Raw genomic sequence first — 19,212 nt, forward strand, 5'->3', positions numbered from 1 at the left:
GTGAGTAAAAGACAAAGTAGAACTTCACAAAGACGTTTGCAAACGTTGGCGCTAAACACATGCAGAGCAGGTTAGAGACGATGAAACCAGGGAAATTAGAAAGGGTCAAAAAAAAAAAAAAAACTGTGCTATACACATGTGGAGAAAGTTAAAGGATATGAAAGTAGGAAAATTAGAAAATATAAAAAAGAAAGTAAAGATTGCAGTAGTGCAAACAAAAAAACTGCCTCATTTAACTATGCACCAATCTAACTTTGGTTTTGCACAATAATCCCTACACTATTGCACCTTAACTCTTAATTCTACTTTATTCACATAATTTTACTTATTTATTATGTTCTACTATACTGTTATCTTTCAATCTATGACTTTTTGTTACTCGAACTGATATTCTTCTAACTTTGCAGTTTTTGATAAGTGGATCAGGATGCATTTCACTGCGTGTTGTCCTGTATAACTATGCATGTGACAAATAAAGAATCTTGAGAATTTCAAAAACGGAGTTTACCACACATGTATTTATTGGTTACTTTGTTAATGTATATATATATTTATCTGTCTGCTTATTTAAAAAGCTAAATTTTCCCCAGGAGTCAAAAACGTTCTGTCCATCCCTTGTACAAAAACCTAGACAAAAGCTGGGGTATCACCTTGGTAACCCCATGTACTTTTGGAACTGTGAGAGGAAAAAAACACGACTTTACAGACAGGAGTCCAATGCAGAACTCTACTTACTTTGTTACTTTAGAAGAAAAAAAAAAAAAATTATTAACTGCTGATGATGTAACTCGTTTGGTCTGTGCTGAAATTCCAAACAGAGAAACCTGTCCTGACCTCATTAAAAAGATTCAGCATATTGGGACTCGCGAGATTACAAATATTGTTTTTATAGAAGTTCTGAAATAAAAGTGAAACTAATGAAATAGCAACAATTCAAAGGAAAAAAAAATCTTAAAAGTGTGTATCCAGGAAACCAAACACGGGGGTTGGAGAGCGAAGCGAGCAGGGGGCAAAGCCCCCTAGTATATCCTCTTTAATAAAATCCTTGTGTGCGTCCAGGTGTGTGTGTGTGTGTCTGTCTGTCTTCTGGTGAAGTGCGCATGCGCGAGGCACGGTGCAATGCGCCATATTACTGTCAGAGAAAGTTTCAGGTGTTTTATAGAAATACAACCCAGTATTACTGCGAGAGGAAATTAAAGGTACACAAGACAGTGACACATATTACAGCCACATACAAGCCAGTATTACTGTCAGAGAAAATTAAAGGCATATTACCGACGCGCACGGCTGTATTACCGCCAGAGTAAATTAAAGGTATATTATTGAAGTACAAGCCAGTAGACGTACAAGACAGTATTACTGTCACAGAAAATTAAAGACACACAATACACGGCGGCAGCCCATGAAGAACGGTCAGCTCAGCAAGTAAACGTCAATAAAAGAAAGGCTGAAAGACAAAGAAAAATACGACCAACAAAAAAAATGAGGTCAAGGTACCTTGCCATTTAATATAGACTGTTCCTACTAATGTTTATGCACTACTGTTCTAGCACTCATTATTGTAACGGGCTAAATGACTAGTATATGTATAAATGTTTGATACTTTTTAATATTCTGGTAAGTGTCACTTGACTGATGTCTCCTTTCTCCTGCTTTTCTTGCAGACCTACATTGGCAGTGTTGTGATATCCGTGAATCCGTACCGATCACTCCCTATCTACAGTCCTGAGAAGGTGGAGGAGTACCGCAACAGGAACTTCTATGAGCTCAGCCCGCACATGTAAGTGAAAGTCGCTCCGCTTATTCTTACCTTCAGTTTCCCACCGACAGGACAATCTCTGATGTGGTCTCATTCATCAGGTCTTGGCTTCTCAGGCCTCTTTTTCATGATGTGCTACCACTCTGTCGTTGTTTGCTGAGCAGTCAAACCACATGGTGGGCCTCTAGCGTCTGGATTTCTCAATTGTATGACCCGGCCACTCAGAATGACAGATGTGGCCAGCTGTTTGTTTTTTGGCTTCTCGCTAGGAAGAGGATGTTTAAGGTTTTGTTTTTCTCGTGTTGAAACTGCAACACCAGAAGTCAGGGTCCGTATGTACTGCGATGCAGTCGGCTGAAGTGAATTGCAACTGAATGGCTCACGTAGCGTTTGTAATTTCTGTTGTGAGAAACAGCATCTGCAGTAGACTGGGCCTGTTTTGGGCACTGGCAGGCATCTGTAAACAAGCAAGCCCATCATGTTTCTATAGAGCCATTCTTACCATCATCATTGTCACAACATATCATGAGGGCCTTTTGAAAGCCTGGTCCTTGGACAGGATTTGGTTAACCGGATATATAATTTAAAGAGATTATTTTCATGGGAATTGTTACATATGCATTATTTTCACTTTTACTTTAAAACTTTAGTAAAAACAATATTTGGAATTGACTTTTCTTCAAGATCTTATTGAACTTTGATTCAGTGTTTGGACTTAAATCGTGACAATGCAACGTATAACTGCTCGTGAGTGAATATCGTTTGTTTCTCTCTAATAAATAAACCGAATTTTTTGAATGTTTGTCTCTGTGATTTGGTAATTGTTATAACAAAAGCTATTCTCATGGGAAACTAAGTATTTTAATACGAATGGCATATCGCGATCTCCTTTGGTGTCTCATGTTATCCCCTGAAGATGGACTACATTACCTTTCTTGTCGCCTTTTAAAATTTTACATGTTAGAATTGTTTGATTTTCAATACAACTAATCTTGTTCCATTGCATAGCCCATCACTCAGACATAAATTACGCAATAACATTACGATACGTCATTCTTTCTACAGTCATTTGGCTGGTGGAAGACCACATGGTGTTAACAGTTATAGATATTTTTCGGGATATTGTTAAGTTGATGTTTTCATCTTCTGCACCGTCACCACCAATTGCTTCAGCATAGTCTATTGATACACATTTAACCAATTTGCCATGTAACCAATCGACAATTTTCATGTTAATTCATTTGATATTTAGATGAATGGATGATTCTAAACTGGATCTTCAGAAGTGTGTGTGTTCATAAGTAAGCCCTTTAATGGATTGGTGTCTGTCCAGGTTAAGTGCTAGAATGCACCTGATGATTGTGGTCTTGTTTGAAAATAGTTGTAAGTAGGGTGTGATTTAAAAGAATCTCATGGTAAAAGTCTCCGTCTCACGGGACTTCCTTCCAAAAAGTCTCTTCAAAAAGTCACGTCTCGTCCCAAGATTTTTTTTTTTATAAATAGAGATATGGGCACATGACATACAGTGCTCTCCATAATTTTTGAGGCAAAGGCACATTTTTCCTTGATTGACCCCTCTGCTCTGCAAAATCAAACACTAACATCATTAAAGTACACACTGCCGACTTTTATTTAAGGGGGTTTGCATACATTTCAGTCGCACAACACTTTTTCTACATATTCCCCCATTTCAAGGTACCATAATGTTTGGGAGAATTGGCGTCACAGGTGTTTGTGATTCCTCAGGTGGGTTTCATGGCGTCGTAAGATACCTTGGCTTGCTTTTACCCTTTGGAGTCGGTAGTTGCCATTGTTCAACATGAGGACAAGAGCTGTGCCTATGAAAGTCAAAGAAACCATTATGAGGCCGAAGAACAAGAATTAAACCTTGACCGAAATCAGCTGTCTGGAATATCATAAAGAAGAAAAAGCACACTGGTGTGCTTACTAATCACAAAGGTTCTGGTAGGCCAAGGAAGATCTCCACTGCTGATGACAGAAGAATCCTCACTATGATCAATGAAAAGACCCCAACGCCTGTCTGACAGATCAGAAGCCGTCTTCAGAGGGCTGATGTGGACTTGTCAGAGATGACTATCAGCAGAAGACTTCATGAACACAAACACAGAGGCCACACTGCAAGACGCAAACCACAAAAACAGGATGGCCAGGTTACAGTTTGTCTCGTCTGTCCACAAGACCTTTTCCCAGAATTCTGCTGGTCCTTTCAAGTCCTTTTTCACAAAAATGAACCTCATCAGAGTGATGGCAAGAGCAGAGTGTGGTGACGACAAGGAACTGCCCGAGATCCAAAGCAGACCACCTCATCTGTTAAACATGGTGCCAGGGGTGTTATGGCTTGGACTTGTATGGCTGCCACAGGTCCTGGCACACTCTCTTCATTGATAATGGAGATGCTGACAGCAGATGCACAGTGAATTCTGAAGTGTTTAGAAACATCTGATCTGCTCGAGTTCAGTCAATGTCTCCAAACTCCGTGGACGGCACTTCATCCTCCAACAAGATAACGAGCCAAACGCACTACTGAGGCCACACAGGAGTTATCAGCAGTAAAAAATGGAAAATTGTTGAATGACCAAGCATGTCACCAGATTTAAATCCTTCCATATGCTGAAGACACAACTTGAGGGGACAAGAGAAACAAGCATGAGCTAAAGATGGCTACATGAGAGGCTTCACCAGAGAAGGTCCTCCTCACCTGGGGCCTCATGTATAAACGGTGCGTACGCACAGAAATGTTGCGTACGAATGTTTCCACGCTCAAATCGCAATGTATAAAACCTAAACTTGGCGTAAAGCCACGCACATTTCCACGGTAACTCATGCCTTGGCATACGCAATTTCTCCGCTCGGTTTTGCAGACTGGCGGCACCCAGCGTCAAAGCAGTGCTACTGTTCCTGTGTGGTCAACCTTTCTTTCTTAGACCCACATTCCTGACGCGGCTTTATAAATACACTGAAACTAACTGCATATTGTTTATTAGTGTAATGCATCTGATTGTAATTAACCTGCAGCAATATAATGGTCCAGGGAATAGCCATAGTATTCCAAATATCATAACTGCTTTAGCGTTGTTACTCTCACTGCATCTTCTTCTTCTTTCAGCTGCTCCCATTAAGGGTTGCCACAGCAGATCATCTTTTTCCATATTACTCTCACTGCACCACTCGGAGTATTTATATCACTGTATCTGAGTGGGGAATCACAGCAGCAGCTGATTGTAAAGAGAATTATCGGTACACAGCATGAAGCAGACGCTGCCTTAGCCACGGCAAAACGCTTCAGAGACTTCCCTGTACGGACTTCGCGGTTTAGAAAAAGTTTCATCCCAAGAACTATAAACGCACTCAATCAGTCCATCAAGTGCTCCTTGTAGAACTGTTTACTTATAAGTACAATTACCTCACTGTAAACTTGCACTACAGTTATAATATTGCACAACCTGCGCCACTTTATAAAGCGCATATCTACATATGATGACGGTATTCATTTTTAAGATGAAATGCAGCAAAATATGTTGATTATATTATACAGATAAAACTTTAACTTCATTTAAATAATCTGTATTGTTAATAATTAAACACGGTGCCGCAGCGCTAGCTAGTTCAGGTATTGTTCCTGCATTGCATTGTATTCTTGCACTGACGCGACACTGGAAAGATAGACGGATAGAATAATTAAACATGTACTACGAAGATATTTCAATGTTCCTTAAAAGTTTTGAAGAATCGGCGTTCTAAGCTTACAAATGGCTTCACGTCTATTACAGAGCTGATTGTGTGGCAATTGGGTATTTGGAGAAAGAAAAGTAGGGATAGGAATAGTACGTTTTAAAGAGACAGTACTGCTGTGATAAATTATTTCATCGAAGGTTGCGCATGGCGCAGCAAGCCTCTTGCGTGAGATATGAACAAGCACTGCGCCACCATGTTCCCATGTTTAATAAAATTCCTTCATTCCTATCATCATGAAAAAGATATCACGTATACATCTCAGTTTTGTAATTATTCAGAGAGCTGTAATATCACGAATGTAATGGATTATGTGTCCTGTCGGAGAAAGAGAAAGCCGTTTAAGAAGCAGGTAGTGATTCACACACTGAGCACAAAGAAGATCAAATACAGAATAAAACATTTAACGTCCTACTTTAGTTACAATGGGATTTGAGAAACTAGTAAATTAAACGATTTTAAGATGCAGTTATGATGTTCTACTTTAGTGGCAAAATAAACTACGTGATTAAAGTGGAAATTTCGAGATTAAAGTTGACATTTCGTGCTTTTTCCCCCACTGTGTGCCTATTTTTTTGTCTGTACCCTAATAAGCTTTCATATGACACTCAGACGGTGGGCTACGACTTGCCTTTTCACGGCGACTTTGATATGTGATTTCTTTTTTATTTCGGGCACTGTGCGACTTTGTGAATTTGAGCTTTCGAGTTTCTCCGACACTCTGTTACTCGATCAACTCCCTTTTGTTGAGTATACCACTGTTTAAGCCAACAAATAGTACGTTTTTCCTTTGCCTCCACTTGGTATTCGCTGAAATTCTTATATTTTCCCCCGTGCTTTTCCCATTGTCTTTTCTTAGAAGGCTATTTATATCGATTTGCATATTCAAAGGGGCATAATTCTGGGAGGAGTTGGGGCGGGACAGAAGGCGCGTGCACGTGTGTTACTTTTCACGCTGATCGGGATTTATGTAGTGGAAGAACGTGAAAGTTTGCGTGTGCACAGATTCCTGCATCTGGATTTTTTTTTTCATACGCATAATCCCGCTTTTGTGCTTATGCCATGTTATAGTGTGAGTTCTACGCACGGCGTTATACATGAGGCCCCTGGTGATGTCTCTGAATGGCAGACTTCAAGCAGTCATTGCATGCTGGGATAAGTCACTAAGTCCTAAATATGATAACGGCTTTAGTAGGCTTGTCATTGCTGTGTCCAAACATTATCGTGCCCTGAAATGGGGGGCATGTTGAAAAGGTACTATGTGACCAAAATGTGTTCAAATCTCCACAAATGAAAGTCTGCAGTGTGCACTTCATTCACAAGTCTGAATTGTTTGATTTGTCATTTAGAACTTTGTCCCAAACATAATGGAGGGAGGGCACTGTTTGCCTACTGTATGGCATATGCCAGATCAAGTGGACGGTCACTGCCATCCATTGGCCTGAAATTCTAACCCACCATGATGCAGTTCTTTAATTGCACTTGAGATCTGATGAAATAATAACAAACAACCAAACATGATGTACAGTATTTATTATCTTGTGAAGAATTTCACAGCTGCTGAGCTGGCATTTGCATTTTGTTGATATGAACATGAATGACTCAACTTTTGCAGCGGCTCTTTGCCTCATAGAGAGACCAAACAAAAGTGTCTGCCAGGCCCCTGCGCGCTACTTGTATCCTACAATCGCTGTCCGGGTAAGCGGAAGAAAAAGTGACAGTAGCTGTAATTTGCATTTTTGTGGTCTGCTGGTACGAGGGTGAGTCACACATCTGTTTGCAAATATTTGCCAATGGTGGTTTATTACGGCAGAATGTATGTCCTCGTTATTTTGGCTCACGTCATTAAGCCTGAGGACTGGATATACAAACACTGCAGCGTTTAACTGCATTTAAAAACTGATGCAGAATGGATTTTATTGATACAGAGAGGATACTTGAAATTCTAATGCCATAAAATTAAGCCTGGATAACTTTCAGGCTGGGGCCTTCGTGGTTTGCTCTGGCCTGTCGGCTAATGGCCTGCTTTAGGGTTCCTGTAATTTGAAGGGGACAGCACTGACCTTATCTGCTTTACACTCCCAACCAGCCAGTCTCTATTTTATATAGTGCCTTTAGTAGTGGGCCTAGAGGCCTAATAAGGTTACAATGCAGTATGAGTGATAGGAGGGGACCACAGGGCAGCTCTCTGGGTCGTGGACCGAGTTTAAGGGTCTTGCTAGAGATGTACCAGATGCTAAAATAAATCTCAAAAGTGTTTTTTTTTGTTTTTTTTTCCTGCAAAGGCCTTGTTCAAAGTCCACAGGTAATGTAAACAGAACTTTACTTGATCCAAGAGGGGAATTTGGCTTTTTATAAATAGATATACGTACACACACACCAGAATGACTGAAATGGAAGAAAAATGATGGCTTTCATTCTGCTTGAGATGTGTTGAAGTTGATTGGTGTCCACCTGTGGCAAAGTGAATTGATTGGATGCCTTATGGACCTATGTATAGAAGGTCCTCTAATTTGTCCCACACTGCATGTCAGGACCAAAAAAAAAAGCCGTGAAGTCCAAGGAACTCTTTGTAGGTGACCCCAAAACCCCCTGAATCAAATTGTGGTGAAGCACAGATCAGGACAAGGAGATCAAACCACTTGTAAAGCTTTGAGTGTTCGCGGGTACACAAGGGCCCCAAGAATTGCAAAATGGAAGAAGTCTGGAACCACTGGGGCTCTACCTAGAGTTGACAGTCTTGCCAAACCAAGGAACTCTGCAAGAAGGTGTGGTGACCAAGAACCCAATGGTTACTCTTAACAGAACTTCAGAAGTTTTCTGCTGAAATGGGAGAACCTGTCAAAAGGAGGATCATCTCAAAGGTCGTTTGTTTGTGACAGAGTGGCTAACCCCTGCTTGAAGTTTACCAAACAGCATTTATAGGACTTTGAGTGCACGAGAGAAAAGATTCTCTGGTCTTTTGAGACAAAATTTAACTCTGTGAGAAGAACTCTTGAGCACTATGAGGGGTGAAGACCAGACACTGCTCATCATCTGCCTAATTCCATTCCTACAGTGATGCATGGTGGTGGCAGCAGCATCATACTAGGACAGTTCTTCTTGCTGGCAGGTACAGGTAGACACAGCTGAGGTAAGGGTTAACACCACCAAATACAGAGTAGACCTTGAAGAAAACCTGCTCCAGAGCCAATGCCACCTCACACTGGGGTGATGTTTCACCTGTCAGAATGACAATGACCCAAAGCATACAGCCAAACTAACACTGGAGTGGCTTCAGGCCAAGTCTCTTGAGTGGTGAGAACTTAAACCCCATAGAACATGCATGGAGTGACCTGACGATGGCCGTTTTTAGATATTCCCATACGATCTGATGGAGCTTCTGAGGTTCTTCCGGGAAGAATGGGACAAACTGACCAAATCCAGGTGTGCAAAGCTTGACATTGTAGGTTACTAAATGTACATGTGATGGCCAAAAGTGACAAATGTATCCATTCATGATTAAATCTACGACACCATTAAGCATGAAGTTAGTGAAGGGGCCTTAAATCCTCTGCATAAACAGGTAAAAAGACAAAGAAGTGGAATATGCGTCACATTAAATGACAGCTTATTAATTTCAGGAACAGACTTGCTGGGCAGCCAGCGAGTGACACGCGACACTATTGACAATGGCAGGTGACGCACACACACTCGAGCAATACTTGCGGGTGAAGGCAGCCCTTTAAATGGCCTTCTGAATGACCTGGCTGGTATTGCGGCACAGATATTTACACGGGCTCTCCTCGGTTGTTTGCAGTCAGCTGTGAAATTCGGCTAATCTCGGCTCCGTCTGCTAAAGCCGACCCTTTGACATCATCCAGGCTACAAATTCATCCTCTTGTTTATGTCCGCTCAGTGGTGACACATTTCAAGTCCTTTGACTTGGAGGGGTGGTGGTTCTTAGGATGGTCCGAGTTCTTCAGCTTAGCAAATTTTATGTCCGTGATGAATGGACTGCCATGAACCTGTCAGTGAGACACGCGGCACATCAAGCTTTGTTTCTGGCCCTCGGGTTATTTAAAAATGCAGTGACATGCTTTTATGACAACGTAAAGACCGAGTGGAAGGTGGGCCATTCCTCAATAGCTTGAAATCTGCTTTCTTAATAATTGGTGTCCCATTCAGCAGGCTGCCTGCATCCCTGAACTGGTGGCATCCGTCCATTCTCCAGTCTGTTGAATCCAAGTCAGCGTGGCAGCATTGGATGCAAGGAAGGCATTAATCCCGGATGGGTGCCAGTCTATCACTGGGTACACACTAATGGTGTGCAGTTGGCCTAATGTGCTCATCACGAGGATGTGCAAGGGAAGCCCGAGTGTCCAGAGGGGGCCAAAAAAAAAAAAATACACGGACAAAGGGAGAAGTTGAAAGCCACAGATAACTTTGGGATTTCGGCCCGGTCTCCTGGGAACACTGAAGTGCCCCACTTTGAAGTGCATCAAATTAGAGTCCGTAGTTCACCATGACTGTGGGTCTTTAGGATGAAGGAGGAAAACTGGAGTGCCCAGAGAGTAAGAACTGTAGACCCCTAATGATCTTTGAATGAGAAAGCTGTAGCTGAGTCAAATAAACAAAGTGAAGTGAGAGCAAAGATGTTAATGTTGGCTGGTAAGTTTATGGATTTTTCAGAAAAAAACTACAAAGCTGCCCCATCTCTTTCCCGAACTATCAAGTTTTATTGTAGGCTTGTGGGAAGGCTTGCTTGTCGGTTAGTGCTAGGCCTGAATGGAACATCAAAACACTAAAGGGGCGTTCATGCAAACGCCATTTTAGCATCTGCAGCTAACTTAACAGGCAATTGGTGGCTTTGGGACATGGGAGGAGCCCCCCCCCCCACCCAAAAAAAGGGAAACTTGAACAAGAATGGGATCAACAATGGAGTCCCTGATGGGTCTGTCCTGGGACTGTTAATTTTTCTAATTTATACTATTTATAATAATATACAGTATATTACATTTATACTAATGACTTTGATTTTGGTGTAGTTAGTGAAATTTGCAGATAACACCAAAATTTGCGGGGGGGGGGGGGGATGATGGGGGATGGCAGACACTGAGGAGGCAGCAAAAACAGTTCAGAAAGACGTGGAGAAACTTCAAAACCAGGTGAACACTTAAAATGGAATTTAATGTGGAAATGTGCACACTGTGGGTCGTAAACTAGAAATGTAACTAGGGTCTCTAGTCTGTGAGGTGGCAGCCGTTACCCTCTGAGCCGCCATGCCACCTAGCTTTCTTTTCTCTTTTTTTTTTTAATTTTCCCTTTACTGTTTCTAGTAAACCATACCAATTCAACAGTGATCAGAAGGTACTTCATAAAGCAAACAAGATTTGAGAGCAGGACCTTTTATGCTTGGCCGAGTGCAAACGCAATGCAGCACATTTGTCAAGATGACAAGATAGCTGGTGACAGCAGCTACAAAAACTGGCGAAAAGATGTCGTCGTCTTCTCACCCCCCCCCCCCCTTTTATCTGATCGAATGATAAATGTCTCTTTTTAGTAACACTTCAGTTTAGGTACTGCGCAAATGCATCTCTCTTACTATTTTGTAACAAGACAATAATAAACAGTTCTTTGTGTCTTCGTAACATCTCTGCAGTGTGACCGACTAACAAAATGTCACTTTGGAGTGGTCTGAGATGGTTTAACTGAGATGCTTTTCTCTTGATATTACATAAAAGACCCGCAAGTCCTTTATATTAACACGCAATTTTACCATCCTGTCGATACTTGACACACCACTGGGATGCGTAAGCCATCTACTGATGTGCTACAAGTGCTGTGAAGCCTTTATTAAGGTCTGGTTGCGTCTGTTGCCCGGGTCCTCCCTGCGTGGAGTTTGCATGTTCTCCCCGTGTCCGCGTGGGTTTCCTCCGGGCGCTCTGGTTTCCTCCCACAGTCCAAAGACATGCCGGTTAGGTGGATTGGTGATTCTAAATTGTCCCTAGTGTTTGCTTGGTGTGTTTGTGTGTGTCCTGCGGTGGGTTGGCACCCTGCCCGGGATTGGTTTCTGCCTTGTGCCCTGTGTTGGCTGGGATTGGCTCCAGCAGACCATCGTGACCCTATGTTCGGATTCAGCGGGTTGGAAAATGGATGGATATTTTTGCAGTACCTACATTAATGTATTGCCCCCTTATTTTTTTTTTTTTAAATCCTGACCTTATAGTATAGTTTAGCTTTATTTTATAAAGTGCCTTTCCAAATGCCCCGCCACCATGTTTTTAATGTACGCAGCAGAAAATAAATTTCTGATGACACTTGGAATTTTAGTTAAGTGGACCCTGCAGTCTGTGGTGGCTATCTTGAGGGCTGAGAGCTCTTCACTTGCTCAGCTGTGCCCACCTGCCTGTGTTGGTTTGTTTTTGTCTTCTCTTGGTCTTTTTTTTGAGTTTGACATTTGCCTCGTCTACCTTGAATCTGACGATTCTTGCACAGAATGTTTTGGAGTACTTCTTGATGAGAAGATGGAAGTTCTGTGCTCTGTTACATGTTTTGTGAGTCTGCATTCTGTGAATGGTGCCGTGTCACATACATAAGCTTCATAATTTCCCTTCCACCCCCTTAAACAATTCTGGGGCCCAGTAGCAAATGGTATCAAGGCAGGATACTGACCTGGATACCAGTCCATCCTTCATAGGGCCCCACACGTGGGTGAAGGGCTGGAGTTTGTCAATTTCTGGGAGCTGGAATTCATGACACATGGAGAACATGAGTGATCAGCTCTGGGGTTTGAACTTCACACCACTGCTAATTAATCCATTAACTACCCTGAAATCTATAAGGGTTAAAGAAACCATTAGGAAAAATCATCAGAACAGCAGTATGTTGTGCAAACTGTAGATGATGTGGAAATTTTATGTGCAGCCGTCATCCCTCTATACCCCAGCATATTATTCTCTTTTGAGCTTTGTGGTTTTCATTTTGTACTGCATGTAATTGCGGTGAATGCCGAGTACCTTAAATGATCGTAACACACTGAGGTCTCTGTTAGAATATGCCAGCTGATGGCTTGGCTCATTCCCAGCCTGCCTAAGGCTCCAATGAGCAGACGTGGAATTGAAAACACTTTGTCACTGAATCTGAGAAGCAGACGCACGGTTATTGACCCGCGGGGTTCTCCGCCCCAGCTCTCGGTGGGCCAACTGTTTTAGAGAGAGTATCATTTTGTTTTATAGGGTTGCTTTGTGGGCCCGCTCGAGAATTGTTGGCGCAATAGTCAGTCTTTGGGTGTGGAACAGCTGTGGCCATCACTGTGGTGTCCTATGTTTGGGGGTCCCCTTATATTACGGCAGTCCAGGGGGTGAATAGAAGATGTTGGAAATGGCTGATTTGTGCCCCCTAGTGCAGCGTCTTATGAGGCACGTTGTTCTGATGTGATTGGTGGAGATGATGAGATTTACACCCAACAGCTGCCAAAGTCATTGAGCTGCTTCACCCATCACCTAATTATATGCCAATATTATTAGAATAAGGGGGGGTGGGGGGTATTTGCATATGCTGTATGTCAGGGTGACAGTTCTTGGGTGAAATGAATTGAATATATAATGCACAAAATCAAGTGGGTATTAGCAATATGATGATAAAAACAGCTGGGCCATTCATTGATCAAATATGATTAATCCTATTCCTGAGTATGTTCGTCCAGGGTTGCAAAGTATTGTAACATTCTGAAAGCCACTTAGAGCAGTTCAGAATTGCAGAGTGCCCTAGCCTAGCCTGGCAGCATCAAGCAGAAGATGCATGCTGCATCATTACTAGCTGTTCTACCCATTTTAGACAGGTTGAAATCAAGGTAGTTAATGTAGACTCAGTATTATTTGGGTTTCTGCCCAGTTGCTGTGTCTCTGCCATTCCAACCGATGGTAAATCGCAAACATTTATAGTAATAAAATGGACTGCCTTTGTCATTCCAAGAGATGGCGCATCACAAATATATGTAATAATAAAATGGACTGTCTTTGTCATTCCAACAGATGGCGCATCACAGACATTTGTAGCAATGCATTTTATTACTACAGACTAGCTGCGTCATCCATGTAAACCTCAAGGTTAACGTCTGCATTGCACCACCTATTTGAATGTATTTTGTAATGCATTAGTAATAAAATGCAATGCATTTGTCATTACAGCAGATGGCACATCACAAACATCCAACAAGTGTCTGTGTGCCTTTCTGTCTGCCTGTCCATTTGCTAAGTCTCTGTCATTCCAAAAGAAGTGGCATCACAATCGTTTTTAATAATATGATGCATAGCATTTATCATTCCAACAGATGGCGCATCACAAACGCTAACACTGCTTTAACGAATCCCATGCCAAATGGCACATAACAGACATGCACGTTGCATTTGTCATAGATGGTGCACTGTAAACATTAATGCTGAGGTCTGTGTTGAGTGCTTAGATGTCAATCCATCTTAGACACAGCTAGTTTGAGGTAGTTAACCCCTTAACCGCCCTCTGCCGGATATATCCAGCATCGTAGCTTTATTGCTGACGCCTTACTGCCGGAATTATCCGGCACATTTGCCTGTGGTTATGTGAATGCCTGGCGCGTAGTATAACTGACAGTTTGGCGTTGGTATTATTACTATGTTGTATTTCGACAACTCTGCGCTTGTATTGGCCGATCACGTGATGTGATTCGAAAGTGAAAGCTGTGAATATGGCGAAACGTAAACTGACTTCAAGTGAGGTTTTGCAGGTGATTTTGGACAATAATTCTGATCATGATTGTAGCAGTTCTGAAGAAGATTTTAGCGACAATGATGATCAGCAACGTGCGCTACATGATACTGTGAATGACAACGCATCGGATGATGGCGATGAGTGGGTGTATCCCCAGCATCTCAACTGGACTGCTGCCCGTTATCTGAGCCAGATATGAAAGATCTAAACCGTGACCGCTTGTTCAAGCTACGTCCTTTGATTGACCATTTATTTGAAACATTTCAGCAGGTATTTCAGCAGGTAAATACTGCTTGAATAAATGTAAAGTAAAAAAACGAAAATTGTTCAGATTTCTCCTGGCATGGGGAATATTTAGGGAGTTGGCGGTTAAAGGGTTAAATTCATTGCTACAAATGTTTTTGATGCACCTTCTGTTGGAATGACAGGAACATAGCAACTAGATGGACACACAGATACACAGGCACTTTTCCTTTTATTAAGGTGGACATGTCATTGCATTATAGGGGTGACATGGTGGCACAATAGTAATGCTGATGCCTCGTGACAAGGAGCACTTGGGACTTGAAGCGTGGTCTACTTGTTGTGAGGCAGCAGTATGTGTATGTTCTCCCCATGTCCATGAGGGGTTCCTCTGGGTGCCCTGGTTTCCTGCCACAGTCCAAAAGACATGGCAGATAGGTGGATTGGCACTGCTAATTTAGCCCGTGTGTGTGTGTACAGAAATCGGGCAAAACTAATTCACCCAGCAGGTGCCCGTGCAACTGGAGTGACTTCTGTCCTCCTGAAATTTCCTAAGCTGCCAATTATCACCTGCCTCTAGTTTCTGACATGCCATCCCGACACACAACAGCAGAGATGAATTCTAAGCAAGGCTGTCAGGTCAAAGGTTAATGCGATGAGACCATTACGGTGCTGCCTGCTGGGAACATGAGCAGCGAATGTAGGCCAGCAGAGTGAATCGAGAGCAGCATGGTGTTGCCTGTCTTTGTGTGCATGTGTGGGGCTCGTGAGTGCATGTAGGGGGTGCAAGGAACAACCAGAAATTAGCAGACCCCCCAGCCCACTTAGAGGCCCAAGAATTGAAGCAGTGCAAAATGTTGCCGGCTATCCAGGGATTTGCGTCAGTGGTGTGTGCTCTTCATGGCAGATGGTGAACTCCATCTGTTGCACTCTAATTGGGTTATCAGGAGATGAATTGTCGATTTTTTTTTTTTTTGTCGTCATCTTTTGGTTTCTTTCTAATTACTCTTCTTTAATGGCTTTGTTAAATAGATCTGAGAAAATATTCAATTTTTTAAATATCTGTGTGTGGCCCAGTGGTTATTGTTCTGCCTCACACTTGTAGAGATACAAGCTCACTCTTGCTTTGTCATCTGGGCGGAACTTGTAGTGTCTTCCTCATCTGTGATAAAACTTGTGTGTTTTACAATAAATGGGGCAGGGAGAGTTTGTTCTTCAGTCCCAGTGAGGCACTATACAGGCTTATTGCCCTTTGGTATAAAAGACCCCCAGTCGCATTTCTTGACACACTTCTGCTGGATGATTCATTGACTGAAAGTCCTCAGTTTTGGTATCGGTGAGAGGATGTGCAGCATTGTTCATCATGACACTCAGTTTTGTCTTCATTTTCTCCTTTCCTACAACCTCCAGGGGGGGTCCATGGGCCCCATAACTGAGCCCGTCCTTGTAATTAGCCTGTTAATTTGGCAGGCCTCTCTTGAACTGATGTTTCCAGCCCAGCACACTACAATGCCAAAGCACCTTGAGCATGGGAAAGGCGCTATATAAATAAATAAAAAATGACAGATTTGTTGAAGATGTGAAAGATGTCACTACCCACGTCAAAGGAACGCCATCTCCCTTTCTTCTCTAGTTCTACTGTGTTACGTGACCAGTCCAACCTGTCAGTAATGTGGACCACCAGGTACAGAGGCTCACAGATGCCAAGAAAGTCCATAGCCAGATGAACAACATGGAGCAAGAAGCAGATTATGGCGTGACAAGGAAATGTTTACAATAGAAAGGTAACAGAAAGGTGTTAGGAAATGCAGATTTCTAACTTGAAGAACTTGATGTTTTTTTTTTGTTTTTTTTTTTCATTTTTTGGCTAACATTTTTTAATTTTAGTATTAATTTATTTTAATGAAAAACTCCTCTTGCTTGATTGGTCCTTCAGCCGTAGAGATAAGTAACACTGTATTTGTCCCAAGGAGGAAATTTGCTATATGCAGTATATTGGAGTTAATAGTCCTATAGAAAACCCTATTGAGGTTTCACTTTAACGTTCAAGTAAATTGACACTAATTGGGACCACCAAGGTGTATTGCCCCTAAAGAGAGTTGCGGCTTTTTTGCAAACATGATCAGAACAAGTGGCTTCAGAAGACGGGTGTCCTTTGTTTGTAAGTGCCTGCCAGGACAGCATCCTGTTTTTGACAGCGGTGTTGAAATGTGATCATTTAGCATCTGGAGACCACTTGAAATCTTCTGGGGCTTGATTATCTGACTGGGCCATTAGGATTATGTAGACGCCTGAAGTCCTGTCATCTGTCGTTAGTGAGTTATTGATTGCCATTATCATTGAGATAAGGGGGTGTCTGCCTGCTGCACCCAAATCCACTTCTCTTAACGTTTATGCATCTGTCACTTTAAGTCTCCTACAGATTTGCATCGATTTTTCTTTCCCCGTGGATCTTTTCCAAGTGCTGCATTGGGATTATCAACCAGATTAGCGCAAATCTTGTAACAAGACAGGTCCATCTTAATTATGGAGTCCTGGTGCTCTTGTTAGTGACTCATGGATTGGAGACTCCTGGATTTCAGTTTCAGTGGCCCAGTCTCTTGTCACGTAAGTGTTTACCAATCTTATGCAATGGTAGTATGTGGAGTGCTCTGCCACACTCCCTATGGAGCGGCTTTTCCATTTTTTCCATTGGCACTGCACATCTGTCTTCCTGCAGGACTTGCCCGTCTTTTGTTCTCGTCCCCTGAGAGAATTTTTGACATCTGATAGTGACAGGCACGTTGTGATATGAGTGGCAGGCTGCTCGTCTGGTTTCTTTTGTTTCCTCATTCTAAAGATAAAGCCTTTGGGCCACAGCTAAAGTGAGTTTGCTGTAGATTCCACTGAAAGAAGATCATTTTATCCCTAAAGTTGGTACTGGATGTTTAACTGAAGCATTTAATTTGAACATTTTACTGGATGATTTTATATAAAAGTCTTACAAAGTATTCAGATCCCTTTGCCTTCTGCATGTTATTGTGTATTGTAGGTTTAGTTAGACATGGACCCACCTGCCATTGTTGGCCATCAATCTGCACTCAGTATCCCATAATGATAAAGTGACACCGTGTTTCCAAATTACAAGTCAAAACAACCTTCCTAGAAGTATTCAGACCCTTAATTCAGTACTTTGTTGAAGTCTTCTTTGGCAGCAATTGCAGCTTTGAGTCATCTTTGTAAGTCTCTATAAGCTTTGCACTCCTGAACTTGGGTAGGTTCTCCCATTCTTTCTGGCAGATCCACTCAACTTATGTTAGATTGGATGCAATGCATCTGTAAATTGCCATCTTCAGTTCTCTTCACACCTGGGCCACTCAAGGAGACTTGCCCAGAAGCTACTCCAGCGTTGTCTTAACTGCATGTCTGACCAGTGTGCCATAAACCCCATATTGGTGGATTGTCCTTTGGGAAGATTCTTCCATCTCCATACAAGTTCTCTGGAGCTCTGCTAAAGTGAGCATCAAGTTGTTGGTCACCTTCTCCCATGATTGTCCAGTTTGGCCATGTAGCCAGCTCTTGAACCCCCCTTTTTTAATTTTTCTTGGGTTATCCTGAATCTGGAAAACTTGGTGTCATTTTGGGGTTTTTAATCCAAGTTAAAGTTTTATCAGCATATGGACAGCTGTTTCAAGTAAAGAGGCATATGAGAGATGTTCAGAAAATTTCCACACTTTTTTATATTTTTGTTGGAAATCATGAAGGAGGGCGGAGTAGTAATTGATTGTGTCTGAGAGTGTCACGTGACTAGTTCTGTCTGGCCCTTGCAATTTAGTATGAGAGTTGTCACCGTGTGGTAAAGATGGCTGCCAAACTTATAAATTGCACCAAAGAGGAACAGCATTCTGTCATAACCTTTTTGTGGTCAGAAGGTGTGCTGGGAGTACACATTCATCTCTGCATGTGTGCTCAGTATGGGGATACAGTTTTCTCTCATAGATTCATCTGTGAGTGGATTGAAATGTTCGAAAATGGCCGTACTAGTGTGACGGATGCAGAGCGCTTCAGATGTTCAGCTACAGCCACGACCACAAGGAATGAAGAACGAACCCTGGGGCTGATTTGCGAAAAAGACTATTTATTTGCTGATGGCATTAAAATGTTGGGACAACGCTGGGAAAATTTAATCGCAAATGACTAGGGAAGGTGACTATGTAGAAAAGTGATGTCATTTGTTTTTGAAATTCTTAATAGAGTTAAAAAATGAGGAAACTTTTTAAACGTCCCTTGTATTAGCTCAGCATAAGCAGACTGTTGTTCAAACCTCAAGGGCAGTCAGGGACTTGTCCTAAAGCCATTCTAGCATTGTCTTAGATGTATACTTGGGGTCACTGCCATGCTGAAAGGTGAGCCGTCGCCCCCAGTTTGAGATGGCGTGTACTCTGGAGCAGGTTTTCTTTAAGGACCGCTCTGTAATTTGGCTGCATTCATCCTTCCCTCAGTTCTGACTTATCTCCATGCTTCTGCACTCCCATAACATGATGCTGCCACCACCACGCTTCAATGTGGAGATGGTGTTAGGCAGGTGATGAGCAGTGGTTAGTCTTCACCAGACATAGTGCTTGGAGTTCTGCCCAAGAAATTCAGTTTTGGTCGAGTCGCACCAGAGAATATTTTTCCTCGTGCTCCCTGAAGTCCTTTAAATGCTCTTTGACAAACTCCACATGCACCTGATTGATGGAGCGCTG

At 42.3% G+C, this 19,212-nt stretch overlaps 1 protein-coding gene across 9 annotated transcripts in view; it reads left to right on the forward strand.

The window, feature by feature from the left end:
• Positions 1 to 19,212, forward strand: part of myo1b (myosin IB) — a 248,800-nt gene that overhangs the window by 43,091 nt on the left and 186,497 nt on the right. For all 9 annotated transcript variants that reach the window (XM_051930300.1, XM_051930302.1, XM_051930301.1 and 6 more), the window contains exon 3: positions 1,665 to 1,780. In XM_051930300.1, coding sequence (XP_051786260.1) covers positions 1,665 to 1,780 — 116 coding nt within the window. The remainder of the gene's footprint in view (positions 1 to 1,664; positions 1,781 to 19,212) is intronic.

The sequence above is a fragment of the Erpetoichthys calabaricus genome, chromosome 8, assembly GCF_900747795.2.
Source record: "Erpetoichthys calabaricus chromosome 8, fErpCal1.3, whole genome shotgun sequence".
In the NCBI taxonomy this organism is placed as follows: domain Eukaryota; kingdom Metazoa; phylum Chordata; class Cladistia; order Polypteriformes; family Polypteridae; genus Erpetoichthys; species Erpetoichthys calabaricus.